We start from the raw sequence: 18,586 nt of genomic DNA on the forward strand, positions 1-18,586 counted from the left end.
TTATGATTTTATCGTACACGCATTTGGAAGAGTATGCTGAACTGCTTATTTGGTCAATAAAAAATAATAGGATGGTCTGGATTTGAGGATTGTTAGTATGGGTTATAGATTTTGAGGTGTGCATCCAGCTGAAGTTTGTCATGAGATGCACAAACTATTTGGCGGTACGAAGTTCGCCGGGCCAGCTAGTTATATAATAAGGATAAACTATTCAAAGTGATAATAGTAGAAACGGTTTTCATTATGAATTGACAAAAGACGACAACAAATATGACTCCACAGCCATGACAACTGTAAAAAAGCTCATCAAACTCTTATGCAGTTGAAGCCTAATCAGTTGAAACCTAATCAGCACGAGTTCTTAGTGAAAGCGAATTCATTTTGTGTAGAATGCCAACTGTTGGCAAATAAATGCACTGCACTCAACAGTTTTAGTGTTGAAGCCAGCAGCACTTTCACGACCAATTTGCAGCGTTCAATGACTGATTTTATTTGCTATTTATTATATTATATAAAATATTGGAATTTTGAGGTTAGGCTATAATACCAACTGGTCGGCAACCTAATAATCGATCAAGCCGTGTAATTTGAAATCTAGCCAGACACATTGGCATATTTTATTAGTTAAGAATTATATCAGATTTATATGTCTAAAGATGCACGGTGTCACGTGGTACTTTAGTACCATCAAATATTTTAAAATGAACCAATGAATTTTAATAAAATTATAAAATGGAAAGAAGGTTAGACCTAGTCAAAGGATCAATCAACTTAAATCGAATATTATTAGCGATTAGGAGTAATAGTATTATCAAAAACGATAAGAAAACAGGCATAATTGTGATTCAACAACTATGAGAATCCATTAGCAGGATTAAAAAAAATTATAAAGCGGCTTACTTATTATTGGCGGATTATAAAAAATAAAAGTTTGCATGAACATTGAGGTTAGAATTATTTGTTTACATTTTGAAAAGAATTAGTCAATCTTGAATAAATCGATAATTATTAGAATCAATGCTGAGCGAATCAGCTGATCATTTGATCAACCAGTATAACAGGTTGAATTATATAAAATTCACTCATAAAGGATATATTATGTATACTAAAGGAAGTTGATGTGTAGAAATACGAACAACTATTATTTCTGTATAAATATTTATTATAATCTAAAAAAGCACAAAAATTCAGAGTATACAAAACTCATATAAAAAACTAAATGTATTATCTATTAAAATCGTATGTTACGATTTATTTATGAAATTAATTCAAGATAAACACTCCATATATTTGTATAAAAACTTTTTATTTAATTTTTTCTATTATAAGAAAAAGAGGAAGCCCTGATTCCGAGGCGACCAATTGTATTGAGTTTATTAAATTGAAGACCAATCAGAGAGTAGCTTACAAAATTATTCTAGGAAGAGACAAAATTTTCTGAAAACCTCCTTCTTCTGGCTTAAGATCTCGACCTGAGAGGATGCACATGGAGTTTAGGGTTCTTTCTTCCTCTTTTAAATTTTAAAATTACCAAGCCAAACCCTTTTTAAATGTGAAATATTTGTATTAAATGTTAAATTATCTGTGAACTCAGTGTTGTTGAAGAGTTCGTAATTGTAATTGTTCCCTATAAATATATCTTTAATTCGGAAAGAAACTTATAAGAATCTGGACCACGCGCTAGCCCAGCAGAGACGAAAGGAGCCTGCCTAATTAATTATTGGAAATAATTAATTCAATCCACGAGACCGTCAAGAACTTCATTTATGTGAGTGATAAGTCAAACGAGCTCGTTTTAGGTTTTCTACATATAGTGGGGAAATTAATTAAAAGCGCTATTCAAATTGACCTGAATTAAAGAAAAAGTCACAACGTGTTGAGTGATATCACATAGTTCATAAGAACATTTTATAAATTTATTTGATATATAAAGGAAGCTTACTTCCATGCACGGCCCGAACTCATATAAATCCCTGAGATCTCATGTTTGATATTAATTTGTTAATTATTATTTTTGCTAATTGAGCAAAGTATATCATATCAAATCTATGAACCAAACAGGTTTATATTTGTAGAATTTTGAATTGACTGGAAGTCTAAGCATCAGTATTGAATATAATGTGTTTATGAAGTTGAAACTCACTACTGTGAAAGCTATTAAATCTTGTGATAATTATTCAGATTTTAGAAAGAATTTATTTAAGAAAAATTATAGATATATCGAATATTTTATATACACTGTTTTATGGGAATATATTCGTGTTTTATGTCAGCATACAAAACCATAAAAATTTTTATTATATCCTAACTCATCTCGTGATATACAGTTTGAGCTGTTTTAGTACCAATAAATATTCAGCAGCACATAAAATTATTGAATCAAATAATATTGATCTTATTAAGAGCACTCAGTATTTATCATCCTTTGATGATAATCACTTTAATCTGTCAGAGCAAGTATATTAAAAATTACATTAATAAGGTTCCAGTTATATCATATAAGGATCCTGAGAGCTTCAAGAACTGGCGTTGTAAGTTCTAAGGAATTTTGGAAGGATAAATTGGTGAATACCTGTGTTCATGACGAGCGTTTTAAGAATCAACTAGAAATAGCTATAGTTGGTCCTTATCATTCTCTATTGGTACATGGTTACTGTTAATCAGTCATCAAATATTCTTTTAATTTCCTCACTGGTATTCGTCAAGAACTTCATAGAAGCAGCGGTAAGAATTATTAATCACCGGTCATTGAACCTTATGGTGATTACTTGTATTTGTAAAATTCATGTATCTACCACTGAGCTAGAGCTGAGGTTTGAACCCAGTAATTTTGCGAGCCGGACGGCCTTAATTTTTTGTGAATTTATTCGCAAAAGAGGGAATTTAGCGACTGCTCTTATAAATCTCAAGAACATCGTATCAGCTGTAAAGGATTTGAAATTTACCACCTTATACAGTTATAGCTTCATAACGTGGGGCTCTATCATAAGAGATAACCCTCCCAGGAGCACAACTTCACAACGGATGAAAAGAATATTTAAATTTAATGTTGTAATATATATATATATTATATATATCTATACATCTATATTTATTTATTTATTCGTTGATTTTTTGTGTAATATACTTGTGTCAATTTTTATGGTGTATCCTTTATTTGTTTCACTACTTCCATGCATGACCAATTTCATTTTTATCTATCGAGTTACCAGTATTGAAGTATTAATAAGATTACCATCCGACTTTATTCTTCACCGAATAAGTTGGTTAAGACGGCGATATACAGCCTTGATAGTCAAATCTTTGGAAATAATACGTTCCAGAGATTTATATAAATTATCTAATATCATTATATACGACCAGAAGAGTCTCAAGATTATAGCTTTAAGTCGCATCTATACTTGCGAATTTCTACAAATCAGTCACAGAAATTGTGAACTGTTGGAGCAGCCGACATCAGTAACCGGCAAGAGCAGAGAATTGCGGGAGCTCCTGGGCGAGCCAGTAAGAAATTGGTATAATTTATATTCTAAGAACCACAACCAGGGTTATATATTTTATTACTCATGCTTTACCGACTGCAGCCAAGCAGGACAACCCGTTATTGACAAAAATAACGTGACAACTTGAACTATATATTGAGATGATTTGAATAATTTATTAAATATGAAAATTATTATCATATATAACTATGATATTTATACAAATTAGATCATAATTTCAACATTAATACTCAACTTCCTCTTGAGCTTTCAATTCAAACTTCCATGTTCGAGAATATTGCAATAATTTTCAGCCATCAGATATGTCATTAGTATGTAACTAATCATTCCATACAGGTATTTTCTGGCAAACACTTTACTGTACAAAGATTATAAACAAAACACACGCTGAACACGCGAGTATCCAGCCAGCCTAGCTCACAAGGGGTGAAAGACCCTCTTTTGGTGTAGGAATGGTTGATCTCTGGCTGAGGGTTGAGAAACTCTCTTCTCACGCTCCCTGAAGTAACCTGCTTCACTATTTTCTCATGATCACTAACAATGGTTTTCCTGGATATTACGTAAGTTCCAACCCTAACCCTAAAATATTATAGTAGGCCTACTATTTCTGAAAACATTCTATAGGAATAACTCAAATCCAAAAACTTGGAATAATAATATTCTGAGAAGCCTGGTGACAGCTTCCTGAGGTGATATTGTTTACAATACATAATAAAACCTAGGATTTATCCAATTTCTAAACCTGGCATTGATGTAGAAGCTTCCCAAAGATACCTGATGTAATATTACATTATCGAATTATTATAATGTCATAATAATTGACTTTGTATTCATTCGCGAATTTGAGAATTTCAATCTCAAATAACAAAGTGTACTGACAATACAGTGTTACAATTGCTCGGACGTAATATTTTGACTTTATTATAAGAGGGACGGTTCCATGGAGGAGGAATTGAATCTGATGAACAGAAATATTCTAAATTGGACTAATGAGCATGCTGTATAGTGTATTTTTGTTTACATAATCATTGTGGATGGGGAAATGGAGACCATATTCTTGGAAAATTATATTAATAAAAATGACAGATTACTTGAACACTATCATTTATTGAATAACTTCTCTACTGAAAATTGAAAACATTTGATAAATATCAAGAATATTTTCTTCAGTGGAGAAAAATTGAGGAGAAAATGTTTCTGTGCACATTGCTCTATTCTCTCAGTAGAGAGTTATGCCTACGTTTTGGAACTTCTCTTTAAAATGTTGGAATTGATCAATCTAGATTTCTAAATCTGGTTTATCCAAGTTGTAGCCTTTCTGTCTAATGTGGATCATCATCTTCAGCTTCAGAATCTTCCAAAAAAACTCATGATATAATAAAATTTTTGAAAATTTGAATATATTTTATTGAAGATCGATTACACATTAGTAGCATTAAATCTTCCTTATAATATTTCAACTTCGAAAATAAGCAAACGAAGGAAAAATTTCAAAAGCAAGCCAACATTCCTGAGCTTTATGTAGACGGAAACTGGAAATGAACAGCAGTAAAAGGACAGAACACAAGAGGAAGAGTATCTGCAGGTAGGAGGAGGAGGAGGAGGTGGTGTGGAGCACCGGTCGACAAAACATTTACAGCAGAAGCCTTGAAAAGGCAGAGTGCAGCTGTTCCGCTGTCAGAGGGGCTCTCTCTCTCTCTACTCCTCATCTGCTGAGGACAGCTGTTCTTCGAGATGCGAGTTTATAGAGAATCAGCCTCCAAATATACAAAACTATGTTCATCCAGGATATAATAATATAGGCGATGTTTTATACACACAATTTGGTGGTGGTAGCACGGCATCAAAAGTACAACAGTTGAAGCTCCGAGAAAGCTAGAAAAATGTCAGTCAAGCCGATTTTCAGCTTTGCCCTTTTTCTCAAAGTGAAGGGATTGTGCAAAAGAACAGGAAGCTCCTGCCGGCTGCCACACACACACAGTAAAAGGAAGAACACTGTTCGTTCCAACATAATAGACATCCTTTCCTTTAGCAGCCGCTGGAAAAGAGCAGTATTTGCATCCGTTCTAGCTGATCACTTGGCCATATTATCAAGTTCTACAAGAGGCGACACCGTTCAAGGATTGTAATGGCCTTGACGATTACACGGTCCACGAAGTCGACCCGATCGTCCGATGTTCCATGCTCCATCAGGCATGCTCCAATCGCTGGAACAACTATTTTATTAGGTAGGGTGATGATGAAGGAGGAAGAAGCTGAAACTTTGAAACAGAATGAAACTTTTTTATTTAATAAGATGATTGTGAAGAGAGAAGAAACCGTAGATAAAATAGAGGAAACTAAACTTTTCTATTCAATAACGTGATAGTAAAGAGTAATGTAGCCTGCTGACTTTCTCAACATTAATTTGAATCTGTAAGCAGTCAAAATGAACTTGTGAGAACTTCTACCAGAAAAATTTTGCTTAATTTTTCTTGAAGAAAACTTCATGGAAATTTGTTTATAAAAAATTAGATTGAAAATTAAAAAAAATACTTCAAGAGAAAAGAAAACTAGACTACATTTTATATTATAGATAATGAAAAGTTAGAGACGACTAGCACGTCCCGTTTGTGAGGGCACTAGAAAAATTGTCATTTGAATGTTTGAGCACTACTTCTGGATTTTCCAGCTACATTTCAAAATACTGTTCAAGGCTACTCGGGACGTGTTCCATGAAACGTATAATAAGCGAATATTATGGAATTAGATTAGCATTGATCACGAAAACTGTAGATACATTATATTTTTCGAATTTGCGATTGTATTCGCTTGGAACTTGGGAGTTATATATTGTCTTAGTCATTTTAAATTTAATAAATTTGGGAAGTAATTGTTCAAGGGTAGATTTTTTGATGGAACTGTACATTAAACTGAGTAGAAAAAAGGCAACGTTACATTAGATTGACTTGTGCACCTGTACATCGTCAGATTCGAGTCTCTATTTTCCGGAACTCATGAATAAATCAACTAGTGACATCACAGTTTTCAGAGACTTTGTCTCTCTAGTCACTGACGTCACTATCACTGATGAATAACTCAGATGAATAATGTATCCTGCGTAGAAAATACACGGAATCTGGTTGGAATTCATTCATTAAGCTCCGAAATCGAAATCTGAATCGACAGGTGAAAGTTGATACAATAGCTGCTAGCCTAAATTGTAATTAACAGTTCCAATTATTTTTCGAAGCTTGTATTTAGCAGACAGCTTGTTGACCCGGTTTGCGATTCAGGAATGCAGAACCATCTATGATTTTAATTAGATTGAATTTAGAACATGAAACTTGCTTAATACTCTTGAATGCACTGTCTGCCAATTTTAATGCAATAAATATTCGTCTTGAAAATTTAATTAGAATTGTTTTATATTAATACAGGATTCAGTTAAGTATGAATACAGGAGATTAATTACTAATTAGGTGCATCCAAGCAACACATACGATTTAGAAACGAAATAACCAATCGTAGCCTATAATGAGAAATTGATTAGCTATTACACGTATAAGGATGGGAAATGACATACTACATGATAATGTCAAACCTCACGCAACAAAAGTAGTGTTGGATTAGCATGTGTGTCAAGGCGACATATTATATGACACTAGAGCTCAGGTAGAAGACTTATTATGACATAATAATAAATAGGCAGCCAAGAAGATCATGTTGAATACAATGTAGCTAATAAATTGTGACATGAAACTCAGAAGAGGCTTCAAATTTATTTTTATATCAGTGCTCATTTAAGGTACCCTTAAGAAGCATATTAATTTTTTTCATCTTCAGTAATTTAGTTATTGCATATATTTTGATACATCGTTAGGTATGTATTGTTCGGAGTTGTCGAAAAAGATTGAGAATATACCTCATTTGTTAGAAGAATTGAACAATAATTTTGAAGAATTGAACAATAATTTTAAATAATTTTCAAGTTGCTGCTTGATAGTGCGCTAAAAAATAAAAATTTCATTTCAAAATACTGTTTTACTGTATTATTTGTGATGATTCTAGCATTCTAGCAACTGAAGTGTTTTGTTTTATTTAGGAGAGACTACATTTACATCTAATATCAATAGTTCGTCTTAGAATCTACATGTTCACGAATACAGTAGTTTCATGACAAAATCAAGTATCGTACAAATAGATTTTAATCAGGTTTACATTGAAATTATGTTCAAACATCAAATATGTATCTTTATTTTCATCGAATTAAGAACATCAAGTAGTGTGAATGGACCTTCATTCTGTACGGTAGTTAAGCTCTATAATAAATTATTCATTTGAACATCAAAGTTGGTGTAACACGTTTAGGATACAGGGAATACAATGTCTCCCCAAGTTGGAAGTTACAGCAATAAATAATTACAATGGATGAAATCCATCTGCATTACAATCAGGTACATTTGTATTTGTTTTACTTCATCTTATACTTAAAATCTTTGAAGTGTCATATTTATTTTGTCTAAGTTTATTTATCTTTTGTAACTCGTTTTTTTTGTAACTGGGCACCCGCCGAAAAACCTTCCGGTTTGGCAGTACCCTCAATTTTTTGAATTGCGAATAAAAATTTTGATTTGATTTACTTCCATTGTAAGAAGTGACATAAAAACTTATCGAACATTTTTGGCGTGCTATAGCAACTATAAAACAAAGATGAAATATAGAACCAGTACTTGAATATTTCAAGAGGAGCATCAAGTAATAGAGATCGTAAAATTGGTTTATAGTATTTTCCTGATATTGACAATAATTGGTTGAGCAGCAAATAAAGATCAGGAGAGCAGAAAAGAACAAAAAATGTGAGATCACATCCTCGTCAAAGTAAACGCTGCAGTGCGCATGCGTAGGAAACGAAAGGTCAGTTGCCTACAATATTATTCAAGGCCAGCAGCTGGCTTCTGGCACCTACAACCTACAAGCACGACAAACCACTCGACAGCGATGCGCGATCATGGCTAGCAATCCACTGCATTGCTAGAAATGTGAATCTCGATTATTTAAAACAAAACTGACTTGAATATTCGATGTAATTTAAACAGAAGTTGGCGCAACATTATTTGATAGAACCAGAGATAAATAAAAATAAATAGGATCTTCACTCAGTATCTTTACTGTATGATAGAACGTAGTATATGATTGTTTCTATAATACTGTATTCATAGGTACATTGAAAGAATAGATCTATCATGGAGTTGGGAGTTATGAAGACACAGTGCGTTTGACAAATCAAAAATACAGCTCAGTACTTCATCAAAAAAAAATTAATTATCCAGTTGAGATGAAATCTGATTGTATGTATACAGGACTAGTTATTTCTGCAACTAGTGCGCAAAGTGACAGTTTGCTGCACCGAAAGAAACGTTTACGCCCGAGCTGTAGGCGAGAGCGGAATGGTTTCTTGAGTGCAGCAGAGGAACTTTGCGCACGTATTTCAAATTAAGTTTTTCCTACAGTTACCATTGAATATGAAAAGTGGGTAATTATGGGTGAAATTCCCTGAAATCCATCAAATGTATATCTGTGTAATTTTATTATTAATCAATAAAATAGAATAATGTAGTAGTAAATGTCACTGATGTGGAGCCTGTCATCCACTGTTGTCCACCACCTCAAGATTCTTATAACGTGCACCACAGTCACAGTTACCAACTTAATTTTGATTTTGCTGCACTGGTGCTCCATATAACCTACTAACTATTTTGCGTTGCCATGTTGCAAATCTGGAGTGCAGAAAAAATTTTTCCCGCACTAGAGCGGAAAAGTGATTCTTTGCGTTCTGTAATCAGTGCAGCAATGGCCACTTTTCAAGGTAACTGTAGGAAAAGTGAGATTTTAAAACAGTGTGAAACTTATGGAAGGATTAAACATTAATGAATGAAGACCTGAAATGAGAAAAGAAAGTAAACATGTTTGGATAGTGGATACAACAGATTTTTAACAATTTATTGGAGTGTGGAATGCAAGAAAGAGAGTTCAATAAAACAGAAATATTAAACAACAAATTGAAGAATACTCTGACTATATAGAAGAAAATGACAATACTTCCTCAACTTGATGATCGACTTGATTGACCGTTAATAATGATTGAATCACGGTATGTAGAAGAAGATCAGGAGAGATCAGGAAGAAGATTATTTTTCATCTAAATACCGTGGATTGAATGACCACAATAATGATTGACCACTATTGTCACAAATGATTGTTTAATTCTCTTTTCAAGAAATGTATAACTTTACATGAGGGACCAAAACAAATAAATTAAAGTGGACCTACATTCCGATACAAGATAAATATCGTTTGAATCCTCTGTTGAGGACAAAACACAGTCTCTCAACTTCATTTTTCAGATTGGCAATATTGGTAGGCTTACTTCCATGTGTAATTCGAGTGTTGAATGAAAATGGGTGTGTCCAGTCATGACTGGCGTCGAATTGACAAGCATCTGGTAAAGAATACTGCGTTGTAGTTGTATGCTATAGTGTTTGCTGCTCTATTATGCTGTTGATGTAAATCACGATTGCTCAAGCATTGCGCCAGCAACTTTCACATCTAGCTGTTCCCCAGACAAGTTAAAATATTATAATAGACAACTTCTCCACTGGATTCTTTTGAATTAATTCTTGTCTCATATTACGGATATGGTGTTAGTCAAAAGAGTGGTTTTAGTCTTGTGGGAATTTTGATCAACTTATTTTGACACTCTTGTTTTTATGATGGTGGCGTGATTGGATATCAAGCATGAGTCCGAACATTTTATAGTTTTTAGTCATTCTCAATGATTTTATGAAACAATTCCTTGGTATGAAAATTGGTCAGATCCACCTGTAAATTAATCTCTAGATAGTTCATTGCTAGTTCATCCACTGTAATAACCGAGTACAGTGCTACCATAGAGAAATACAACACAGAGATAATGCAAATGAGAACAGAATAAATTAATCAATGCAACAAGCAACCACTCATGCATGCATGCAAATGATGATTGAAATGCATGAGAGTAGAATAATGAATTATAATTGAGAGAAAAACACTGCAAAAGAAAAAGAGAGGAGTACTATTGACATTGAAACCCACCTTAGTATTCCGTAGACTGGCATGCCTTTTGAAGCTAGTTCCTTGGCGTCTCTCCAACGGCTCATGAGTGGATGTGGTAGTTCCCATAACTCACACTTTCAAACTATTAGCACTAACTCAACTTTGTCACCATGCACAATATTCACAAATTCCTTGCTGACGTATTAAAAGCACTGGCCTAAAACGATTTTTCCATGAAGAAACTGAAGATTCAAACATCGTATGTAAGGAACAGGATGGGTATTACAATGAGAATTGAGAGTATAGTAATATTATTCGCCAAAGATAACGTATTCAAGAAAACGTAAGATATTTGATTGAATTTCAGTTATGTAGGCCTAACCACATTTTTTATCTGGAGAAATTTATAATTTAATATAGTAATAGGTTACATGAAGTCAAATACAATTGGTTAAATATTAAACAATATTGGTCAATATTATGTATTGTGATGATCAACATAGCCTATTTACTGATTTATCAATTTGATTCATTCATGGTTTAATTGTCGCTGGCTCAGTATGTATGAGCTATGTATTTAATACGTTCTGTTCTTATATAGGAAATGTCCTTTCCAATTTTTCAAACATATTAAACGAAATACCATATAAATCGAAATGGAATATTATATCATTGTATGAATAGTATTTGAATTAAAAGCTTAATAGAATAAAAAAGAATAATTAGGAATGAAACAAATAGAGCAGCTTGTCTATTGAATTTTGATGATTGAATACTGAATTATATCGAATTAATCGTGAATCTAATTGCGATTAAATTACAGTTTTTAGGTGTAACCGTTGAAAGGTCAGTTGAATGCAGGTTGAAACAAAATTCAGAATGAAGAGTTCAGCACAACGGAATATTAAATTCTGATGTTAAATTTTCAAAGCACAACACACACAGACTCAGAGTTAATCTGGATTACAATTTGTATGGAACTAATCAAACAAATGTCACTTCTTTAGTGACCTCATAATAATTATATTTGCACTTCAATAATTGAAGCTAAGACTAATTGGAAAATCGGAATGGGGACGCGCTTTGCCTGTGAAATATTGAGTTTCAAACACAATAAACGGGGTTTGGAATCCATCATTGCATGGAGTCTCGTGGGTCTATTGATTAACGCGACGTATGTGTATAATTTACACACTCGTTTGGAATTTCCAGTGATGACTGGTGTTTGACCATTCCATTTCTGTTAGTAGACCTCTGTTCAATCATTCCATTCAATCATCATCCCGTCAGTCACCAATGCAGTGCTTGTGACTTAGCTTGATAGCAAGGATTAAAACTACTTAGAATTTCCATGATTTCCTGCTTCTTCATTGACGTGATCTTTTACAAGGTCATTACGTGTTCTATCATCATGTAGTGGAGATAGATGTATCACATATTCACTATAATAATATATCCACCGTCAAATTCAAATTATTGGAATGGCAAATAATTGTGATGGTTTCTTTCGTAACAGATTCTATATTGCTCCAATGCACTGGTTCTTGTGCCTTTTTCAAATATTTCACTAGTTCTCATTGCAGCATAACTTTTTTACAGTAACTGAATTAGAAATAAATTTACAGATGTTTTGCATTTGACATAGCTGATTTCAACTCTAGTTATGTAGCCCAGAATTGAACTTTGAATAGCGCGGTATTGTGTGTGATAATGATTATTTGGTTTATAAAGCAAACAATAATACTCTATAATGATTTCACTATTGTAGCCTATCTTATCCTTATCCATTCAAGTATTCAAAACTCATGTTTCCAAATATTCTCTTCACAATAATTCATTAATTGGAGGAATCTTAATAAATTCTTCAAGAAGCAAACCAAATAGCCAAAATATGACAAAATAGCTCATTTCTTTCAAGAATTCTAAAATTATTTGAAAATTATGAATAAACAGTGATGTACAGTAATTGTACATTAGTGAATTGTGAAAATTGTAGATGACGTTTAACTCAAAAAGCTAAGTGCATACAAACATATAATATATAACTATACTCCACAACTATCAATTTTAAGATCTCTCAATCTTCTCAGATAAGTTATGCTCGAATCTATCTCAAGTTGACTCACGGCCTCACGGGGAGTCATTCCCATCTTAGTTGGGAATGAACAGGAGGTGGTGTTTTTTATTCTCAAAAAGGAATTGAACACCCTCCGCAAAGAATGTGAATGGCTGAGAACCCCAACTTACGTTTGCATGAAAAAGTGTATGCGCTAAATTTGGCACAAGTTTGACGTTTGATTTACTTATGAGTGTAGTAGGTTCTATGCTAGCTCTAGCTCCTACAATAACTCGAACACATTATGATGACTGAGTCTGCATAAAATAATAATCTCCCAGTGCAATTAATTTTCCAATTTTCACCATTCGTAGTTTGTTTTCTAAAACAATACAAGCACATAATTCGATTATTTTCCGGGAAATATGTTTGGGTACTTTATCTAAATTTTTGGCTAATATAAGTGAGTTGGAATTCCTCACGGAGTACCGTTATCATAATATTTCCCCAGCTCACACGTTAATGTAAAATTATGGAGCATGGTTAGGTTGTATAATATGCATTGTCGCGGTAAACACATATTTTGAACGAACGGTTGGCACATAGCTTCAAACGAAACCAAAATAAAGGGTGGATGTTGGTTGAATCAATGCACCCCCTTCCCAACGGTTACCCCGCAGTTCTGCCAACATCACTGACCCACTTTAACGGCAACTTCTGTTTACAACGCTTCTAATAGCCTATATACAAACCGTATATAAATTTAATAATACAGATTCCAGTAGACTATCACTATAGTAAAACTGAGATATCTGTGATTGAAGAGTTTTATGGGATTGGTTCAGACTTTGTGTCTCCAATCTGTATGATTTTGTTTTCAGTTTTAGATAGCTTTACATGTATTTGTTTTCGGTGAATAGGGATTGGTAGTTATTGGAGATTAGTCTTTAGAAATAAAGAAAACGTACCGTAATTTTAATGCAATTTGAAATAAAAGAAAACTAGAAATTTGGATATATTTATTTGTTATAATTTAATTAATGATCAAGAATTCTTCAGGTATGGATGATGAAGATGATCAATGAATTTTATTTATTCGTAAATATACATAATAACAACTCATATAAACATGAGTTTAGTGTTTACTATGAGATTGATGAGGTAATATTACATGGTTCTGATGATTCAAGGTGCAATATTTTCAACAAGAAGCCGTTGAATATTCAGTTTTAGTTTCAGTTTTTTTACATAATGGTTTTAGATCAGGTGAACGAATTTTCTCTTAGGATGAGAAAACATCGCAACAGGACGAAAAATATAGTTAATTAATGAGGAATATCAGTAATAATTTGCTTTCATCAAGTTGATAAATTTAAAATACAGTTCGCGTGTTGTTGAGAGATAAAATACAATCTGAAATATTGATAAAGTTGGAAAACAAATCTACATGATAGAAGATGGAATAGATTGGATAATTTTTTTTGGAATGGCCATAAGTTTGTTAAAAATGGAAGATTGTAACACCGAGCATGAAGTGAGGAAATCAAATTTCTAACTTTGTCAAATTAGAAAATTTTCGAACTTAGCGTCAGTCTCATAATAAACAATCTAGTATAGAAGTTTTCTCTGCTTCAGTGCAAAGAAAACTTAGTGATACACGTTCCTGTTTAATAGGAATAAAATTGAGGATTACGTCAAAGATAATTTTTAATTTGAGCTTATTCAGCCGAATATCTTCCAGAAAACTTAATCTGCAGTACATGAACTGCTATCAAATGACGGCGAATGTAGGAATGAATACAGGTTCACATACGGTAGACCAGTGTGTGGGTATATCTACACTTCTATGATGAAGAACACGGTCAAAATGCATTTCAGCAGCGTGAGAACTGACAAATGAACTGTTATATGCCAGACAATTAGACCTACTGGAGTAAAACAATGCTAAAAAAATAGAAGAGCAGCTCTTCCCACGGCAGTGAAATGGATCAATCTAAAAGTAACGTCTACCTGTATAATGAACATCGAAATAAGTACTTGCATTTAGAAAGAACAGAATACAATGATCGTGCTATCAACAAAAACTTTAGATTTTTCTGTACACATTTAAAAAAATATAAATTTATTTCTTTTCTTCAGAATAAAATTGAATATTCAAGGTTTGATTTTCATCATTGGTCCAAAATTTAATATGCTATTAATATTCTCATTGCTTTGGGAGTATGATTCCCACACGAATATGAGATTCATGAATGGAAAACATCACAATGATGACGAATTTTTTATGATAATAAAATATGACGACAGCTCAGCGACCACATTTACGAATTTGATCCCTGTCAAGAGTTTCAGTTGTTCAAGTATTCGTCGACACAATATGAAGATATTAAGCACCTTCTATAGTATATTGTTGAATGAAACCGACAGCGTTCTTTAGATCACTTTCAAGATAATTATGCTACTACACAATACTACTCTTGACTATCACTAAAAGATGCAATAAAACCCTGACTGAAACCCACCTCTTTTTGTTTGCTCCTGACACATCAAATAATTGATGTTCTCTAGAGACACTCAAGAAGAGGAGTTGGGAGTATATAGGAACATTAGATTGTTTTATAGTTAACAGAGATAAGGAAGACATGTGTTCATTGCACATGTCTATCCCAATAAATTGCAGTGACATTCTTTATCCCAAAAGACTATTCACTTTCCAGTTAGTTGAACTGTTAAAATTTATTGTTTCTGGCAAGTGAAATCGATTTCCCCCAAGCTAAAGTCGTAAAAAGGAAGTTTTTGAGAAGAGGAAATACAGTGAGGGTACTGTACAGACCTGTAGAATCTAGTACGGTATCAAAAATAGGTGTATCAGAGGTTTATCAAAAATAGGTGTATCAGAGGTTTATGTCAATTTCAGCCGTGAATAAAAGTATTACATTTACCATGTTCCTAAACTTGTATAAGATATTCACGGTGCTCAAATGCTATTCCGGCATTCATTACATGTACAGTATTTCATTTTATTACATAATGATCCTTCTCTTTCTTTTCCATTCCAACGTCCTACTTCCCTCTTTTACTCCAATATTCTCCACGTCCTCTCTGTCTGCATTCGAATCGATGAATTCCAAGTGCTTTTTGCCTTGTTAGAGCAATATAATATGATATTTTCCAAGTAGGAATACAGTATTCCAATAGTGACTGGTGAGCCATTATTTGATACCAAAAAATGAACGAAATATGTTCGTTCATATTGATTACAGTTTTTACAAAGTACTTACTTATTGTCACTAGTTTTTCACAAGTACTTGTTTCAAGTTTGATTGAGATAACTGAATGACCATTGTACTATATCACAAAGATACTACTGTATATGGCTAAAAGCTGGCCAAGGAAAGAATGGCAAAATGCTAAATTTGCATTGGATTGTCATAGATTCCTTGTCATAGTCATGCTTCCTTGTAACGAGAAACAAAGTTATCAAAGCGATAAATCATTATTCTTCCTAGTTTTTCTACAGTGGATACTATTATTTTCCTCAATTGACATGCTATGTGCTGAATTACAAATCTCACATTAGCAACTAATGAGTTTTGTGGTCCACTTTCTACTACAGTAATTGATAGGGTGACGCGGTAAGTGCTGATAATTTAATTCAACAATCACATAGAGCACTCCTGCCGATCACCGTTGCATCTGACAAGCTAGACCAGTCATCAATCGAAACGTAAATTATTGGCATTTAACTAGTGGAAACGGTACCATTCATTCCAACACAGCTGGCTATCTGGTGAGATGTTTCAATGAAGTTATTATTGTGTAAATATTTTCGCATTTGTATCATGAATTCATGACACAAGAATGCAGTTTCAATGGAACCGTACTGAAGTTGCAAACCTGACTACAAATCGTTGATATGGATTCACTGATTACATACCGAATCCCTTCCAATGGCACTTCCCTGTTTGATCTATAATTTATCGTGTGATTTGATTATTTGTTTGTATCAACTTATTCCAAGTTTTCATGGTGGGTCCACCGCTTTTGTTTGAATGCACCACTGCCAATTGATTCACAATTCACATAATAAAATACAACAAATTATGGAACGTACGACCACAGTTTCAATACTGTGGTTTCAAGACAGGTAAGATTCTTGTCTGTGGTACGACGATGTGAATGTCAATTTATTCTACGAGATTTCACATTGGGGTCAGTGCAATCCAATTAGTACAACAAACAAAGCTTGAATACATTGCTAAGCCAGAGATAAAATAAAAACTGTTTTGAGAACAGTAAAACGGTAGGAGTACCTAGTACAAGTTCGACTTCCTCGAGTTGTTACGTAAACCTACTTACAATTTGAGCAACTCCCAAGTCCCAACTCTAATGCGATTAACTATAACTACACCCAAAGAAAACATTCAAGTGATTGATCACTTCAAGTAGGAGCTGAAAAGCTCACCTTACTGTTACATTTAAGCTTCCTATTCCTAGATAGTTTTTACATAAGTTAGTTGGAAGAGAGAGTTTCTTTGTATGAATGATGTTTAAGTTACATGCATTTGAATAAAGCTCTTATCTAAGCTACTGAAAAATTGAGTTTTTACTTCACTAAATTTTTTCCAACTCGAAAGTGGAAATATTACCACCTCTACCACGAGAAGAATTGGGAAACTTTCAATCTGTACCCTATCTGCTGGAATATTATATAAAAACATTACTAAATATCTAGTATTTGAGAACTGTACACAATGTTCAACTTATTTAAATGAAGACGATTCATTGCAATTTTTCAATATCGATTAAAGTAATCAAATTATTCTGTAGAAAGAAATCAATTCAAAAAAGGTTAAGTATAAATGACGGCCTGTCTCCAATAACATGGTGAATAATTTGAAATATTACTACTCAGCTTGACATACGATGTTTGAATCAAATATTGAAACCACAAACTCAGAAATACCAACCAACTTGACAGCGAAGATCATGAAAGAAACGTGGACGAGAGTTGCATTGCAACACCAAAAACAAAAACACAACTTCAAGCACAAGTAGAATCGTATGAGGAACCGGTTTCAAGGAAGAGGTTGATGAAATAGAGAAACCGATTTCACTGTCTGGCTCTTGTCACACAGAGAACACGTTTGTTGAAATTTATCCAGCACTAAATGTAAAACAATGTATCCGTTTTGGTGAAGCACTCGGTGAAGGGAATTTGAATGAAACGATGTTTTTTGGCGGGCGCGCGACTATGCAAAGTTCTCACGGTAAGGGGGAGCGTGAACGGGCACAACAGGGTGAATGGCAGGCTCTTCCGTCTAATATCTCCCCACCCCTCCAACTAACACACCGCGCTACGTACGTCGCTCACGAAGTTCACCAACAGACTGAACCGAGCTCAACTTCAAACCAGCAACTGTCGATGGACGAGCGACAGAGAGCGCCAGCAAAAGAGCGAGAGGGTGCGAGAACCGATACAATCTGGCAACGCCGCTTTCAGCCAACCGCTGTCCAAAGAATAGACACACAGTGAAACCTGCAATGGTTATAGAAAAAGGATAAACGAATGCCGAAGGGAATTGAAGGAGGAGGGATGACAGAGTGATGGCGAGTGGAAGGGGAAACCGGTGCTGCTGCTGGCAAAAGTCAAAGGCAATGTAAAGGTAATGATGGGTGGGGGTGAGTGAGAGGTGAAGCAACGTCAACAACCCATCGGCATCCATACAAGTCTGCACCACTGTCTGCACAGTGCACACCACTGCAATGACAATCAAACCACCAACTCACTAAACAACTAAAATAATTGACTTGAAATTTTTAACAAAGATATTATTAGTGGATTTCTAAACTTTTGCCTACAGTACTAAATATGACATTAGGGAGAGTCTCAGTCGAGATCTCAGTTCACCAAGTGCCTATTTCGACTATTTCTTGAATACTGAGACTGAAA

The 18,586-nt window shown here is 33.9% G+C and overlaps 1 protein-coding gene across 9 annotated transcripts in view; it reads right to left on the reverse strand.

Annotated features, from left to right (window-relative positions):
* Positions 1–18,586, reverse strand: part of LOC111056051 (protein numb) — a 232,212-nt gene that overhangs the window by 73,480 nt on the left and 140,146 nt on the right. For 4 of the 9 annotated variants that reach the window (XM_039428342.1, XM_039428338.1, XM_039428341.1 and 1 more), the window contains exons 1-2: positions 17,604–18,017; positions 10,617–10,794 (exon numbers count right to left, since the gene is read on the reverse strand). The exons of 4 other annotated variants lie outside the window; for them this stretch is intronic. In XM_039428342.1, the coding sequence (XP_039284276.1) occupies positions 10,617–10,703 (87 nt within the window). In that variant the 5' untranslated portion in view covers positions 10,704–10,794; positions 17,604–18,017. Of the gene's footprint in view, positions 1–10,616; positions 10,820–17,603; positions 18,018–18,586 lie in introns of those variants that run through there. One more of the 9 variants, XM_039428337.1, reaches the window with a different exon arrangement.

This window comes from Nilaparvata lugens, chromosome 5 (assembly GCF_014356525.2).
Source record: "Nilaparvata lugens isolate BPH chromosome 5, ASM1435652v1, whole genome shotgun sequence".
NCBI classification, from domain to species: Eukaryota; Metazoa; Arthropoda; class Insecta; order Hemiptera; family Delphacidae; genus Nilaparvata; species Nilaparvata lugens.